The sequence below is a fragment of the Cyprinodon variegatus genome, unplaced genomic scaffold, assembly GCF_000732505.1.
Source record: "Cyprinodon variegatus isolate N-32 unplaced genomic scaffold, C_variegatus-1.0 Scaffold176, whole genome shotgun sequence".
In the NCBI taxonomy this organism is placed as follows: domain Eukaryota; kingdom Metazoa; phylum Chordata; class Actinopteri; order Cyprinodontiformes; family Cyprinodontidae; genus Cyprinodon; species Cyprinodon variegatus.
In genome coordinates this window covers 1,087,570-1,091,953 of record NW_015150629.1, presented here as the reverse complement: position 1 = coordinate 1,091,953, position 4,384 = coordinate 1,087,570, and the positions used below count along the sequence as shown (strand labels likewise).

At 38.4% G+C, this 4,384-nt stretch overlaps 1 protein-coding gene across 1 annotated transcript in view; it reads left to right on the top strand.

The window, feature by feature from the left end:
• The window catches only part of pgm1 (phosphoglucomutase 1), a 12,946-nt gene that overhangs the window by 1,354 nt on the left and 7,208 nt on the right, over nucleotides 1-4,384 (top strand). The window contains exons 2-5 of the mRNA XM_015378695.1: nucleotides 3,024-3,186; nucleotides 3,314-3,457; nucleotides 3,636-3,761; nucleotides 3,839-4,029. Coding sequence (XP_015234181.1) covers nucleotides 3,024-3,186; nucleotides 3,314-3,457; nucleotides 3,636-3,761; nucleotides 3,839-4,029 — 624 coding nt within the window. The remainder of the gene's footprint in view (nucleotides 1-3,023; nucleotides 3,187-3,313; nucleotides 3,458-3,635; nucleotides 3,762-3,838; nucleotides 4,030-4,384) is intronic.

Sequence of the window (4,384 nt, the reverse complement as noted above, 5' to 3'; positions counted from 1 at the left end):
GTCATCTCATCAAGTCATCATGTTCTGATTGAACTCACTTGATGAGATGACTGGAGTCCGATGTGCTATTGCTTGGTAGGAAAGAAAACCTGCAGCCACACGGTCCTTTCTGGAACCACTTTGACACCCCTGATCTAAATGATCTAGCTGACCAGTTAGAATAGAAATTACAGTGGTGGTAAAATGAGGTAAATATACTAAGATTGTATTTGGGAACATTATATTAAAGATGACTTCAACTCCCTGACAAGTTCTAGTTGGTCAGTTTAACATTTAACTTGATCAGCTTTAGGCAAAACCATTTAAGATGTATGGAAGATTTATACTAATTCCACAGTTTAGGTGTATCTAACATTAAGAATTAGTACAAAATGTTTCCCACTTTTTTTTATACATTTTGGATTTTTACTTGCCTGCATCCACAGTGGTTAAAGAATAATTATAAAACACAAAAATTGTATTGCAAACAGCCTCTATAGATTTATTGATGACTTTGCTGACCCCTGGTCTAGACAGCCTATGCCAAAGTACATCTAAAGGTCATGGATCGTCACCCAGATGAAGTCTTATCTCTACTCTTACTGGTTAATGGTTATCTTTTCTTAGGGGACAGGCTTCTGCTTATATACTAGGCTTTTGAGCATTTTAGAAGTCTCTTGGTTTTACATTTTCAGCCATTAAAACCAATCGCAGGCCTTAGTCATAAAGGGATTTCCTAAGATTTGTATAGCAGCATCTCTTTAAAAAGCCTCTATTGGACAATGGCTTACTGATATGATTTTTGCTTATAGATCTATATCCCCCTTATAGTAGATTGGCTGCTATTTCCAAACCCCCTAAATCTGCACCTGATTTATGTATTTCATTTTTAACTGTTTTTCCTAGTTAGAATGATTTACTTGATTTTCATTAAATATCTGTTACTGCAATTTAAATACAAATTAATCTATTGAAAGATTTCTATGTCAGGCGTTCACCATGCTTGACTGAATTGGTCAATATATAATAAAAAAAAATCTAAGTTACTATTAAGTAATTAAATGGCTTGCCATAACCCTTCTCGTTTCACCTTTGACATTTGCACACTGACCCCGCTGCACTGCTGTGGCCTTCAGGATTAAAAGGTTTCTACTGACTCCAGCTTGATTCACATTTGCCTATTGAAGAAACAAAAATCAAAGCATTTAGAAAGAGATTAGGCTTTGATAACATATGCTTCACAGACTAGACAGAAGGGTGGGGGGCGGTACGTGCAGTTTGTCACATTGCCCTCCAGAAGCCTACAGGCATGGAAGCAGCTGCAACCCAAGTTGCAAAATTCATCACTAAATGCCATTTAAATCGTGACTTTAGCGCATTTAATCATCAGAAGTTCATGTTTAGGTCGTAGCAATCTACATAGAAAACTTCAGGATGTTACTAGACAGAGTCCATGGTGTTGGTTACAGTCTAAGAATAGATAACCCTCTCTGGAAAACACCAGTGCAGCTGAAAGCTGAGAGATATATGCATAATTAATCAGTATTACCAATAGGTTTAACAAAAATATCACATTATGTCACATTTAGCAATATGGGGTTGGTGTGAGGAAATGACTGGTTGTGTAATGGGGATATGCACAAAGAGGCAGACATGGGTTCATGTGTTTACATAAAACACAAAGATGAGATAGTGGCTTGGTTTCAAAAGTAAAAAGGCTAAAGGGACTCTATTTTTTGCATCAACAGTACAATACCAGCAGGCAGAAGGTGCTGGAAATAGAAGAGTTTGTGGTGTTTAGGCTGCTAAACTTGATTTGACCCATTTTCACCAAAACACAGAATAATGACAAAACCCTGTTTAAAGATTTTCTTTTTCTGTATTTATGCATACTTTTTAATCCCTACCAGGCTTTTAGCTAGGAATGCAGAAGGACTTACATTGTATGGCCTTTACTAAAAAGAATAACAAATTGTATGCCCTGTTTTTCAACCCTGGAAACTTTGCTCAAATGTTTAAAATTTTACAAGCAGCAGATGCTGGAGTTGGAAAAAATAAATTTTTGTTGCTCAACACACCTCATCAACCAATCAGAGAAGCTGATCCTGGAACTGGCAAGGAGACAGACACAGCACTGCTGATGCAGAGAGCTATGATCACTCCACACAAACTATTTATTAATGCTTAAATTAACTGAAAATGTTGAAATCTGCAGGAAAAATATGTTCACTTTTTTTTTTGGTGCCTGCAATTTTTACCATATACCTGAAAATGGATAACATCTTGCAGTCGCCACAAACTGTAGGGGAAAATCCCCAAGAAGCAACTGCATCTGAGGCAGCTGCTGCTAGGGATTCCCAGTGACAGTGCACCACCGCAATGTGGGGTCTGTGCAGCTCAGACAGTGAAATATTTGAAGGCAGGATTATAATCTTTATAAACTAACTGCACAGATGATGTTTTCTTGGTGGACTTTCCTGCAAAGAAATGTATGAAAACTACTTTTTACCCACTGATCTTAGCAAATATAGCAAAGCCGTTCTCTGCCATTGAACACAGGAGCGACCGAAGCACCAGATGCATCTGTACACATTTTACTTGACATGCTTCAGCAACATTGTTGATGCATCTCTGTCCTTTTTAGTGTACAAGCATCATAAATGAAGCAGCAGGTTCTGTTTTGCTGCCAAATGGTGGCGTGAAAGTTGCATTACACTTTCAGATTTTTTGAATTAACCTATGAAACCTAATATTAAACATGACAATAATCACATTGCTTCCATCTGAAATTTCCACCTCTAGTCAAGCACACATACCTCCTATAATGTAACAAAGACAAGGTGTTAGCTGCATTCCTCCTCAAAGTACAGGAAATATTGTTTCAGAGATACGCCCTACCCCTGAACCCCTCTATGCCGCACAAAGCTGTGATACCAAGGAGTACACATATAAAATATTCCTAGCTAAAAGCTTGATCATGTATTGTACTGACTTTGATCAGAGAGCATTGCAAATCATAGATTAATCTGTGGATTCTTTTGCAGATTAATCACCTTGTAATTGGTCAGAATGGCATAATGTCCACCCCAGCTGTCTCCTGTGTGATCCGCAAGATAAAGGCAGTGGGTGGCATCATTCTCACAGCCAGCCACAACCCAGGGGGTCCAAGTGGAGACTTTGGCATCAAGTACAATATTTCCAGTGGAGGTGAGAGGAGATCTCAGGCCTGAGTCTGACATGCAAACAGAAGAATGCATTATTTTCTGCATTTTATCTCTTGTTAACCCCAGTATTTCTGTTAATCATTGTTTTCATACCACTTTTCTTTTTCCAGGACCTGCTCCTGAAGGCATTACAAATAAAATATTTGAGATCAGCAAAGGCCTACAGGAGTATCATATCTGCCCTGAGCTGAAAGTGGATCTGGCTAAGATTGGGAAGCAGACCTTCGAAGTGGACACTTTTAAGCCCTTCATAGGTTCAGCAATGATTTATTTTCATTAAACTCATTTAAAGCTCATCAGATCTTTATTTCTAACAAAAACTTTTGACGTTTAATTTCATGTTTTCATTTAATTTGAAATGTATTGGCTCAAGCCACTAGTGTTTATGTCTTGTGAGTTCTTCGACTTAAAATGTGGATATTTTCTCCTCAGTTGAGATTGTTGACTCGGTTGAAGCCTACGCTGAGATGCTGCGAGGCATCTTTGATTTTGCTGCACTGAAAGATCTTCTTTCTGGCCCCAACCACATTAACGTGCGCCTGGATGCTATGCATGGAGGTAAAAAAAAACATTGAGGAAATGACAGTTCGGCCTTGTATCAGGGTATTATTAATCAACACATTTCCTCCCTCTAGTGGTTGGCCCTTATATTAAGAAGATAGTTTGTGAAGAGCTGGGTTCTCCTGCCAACTCGGCTGTGAACTGCGTCCCCAAGGAGGACTTCGGCGGTCATCACCCTGACCCCAACTTGACCTACGCCGCTGACCTGGTTAACACCATGAAAAGTGGAGAATATGACTTTGGAGCCGCCTTTGATGGTGACGGTGTAAGTTCCAACACGGTGTGAGGGGTTTTATTGATGATGTCAGAGCTGATGACTTTATGAAACACTCTTCTGATGAGGTTGGAATTCCTTTGCATTTTCATAGACTGGATTAAGCAATTTGAAGAATGACTTTCATCCTGTTTTTTGTGCCTTTATTTTTTACACTTCATTCTTTGTTAAATACAACAAGCATATATAATACATTACAGGGTGATAAAGTAAAAAGAAATTAATTAGCAAAAAACAGTTATTTAGCAGTAAAATTGCATTCTTTTATTTCAATAAAATGTCATACCTGATGACAAATGGACCTCCTGACATCAGATTAACATAGAAATGTCCTTCAGGTGTGTCA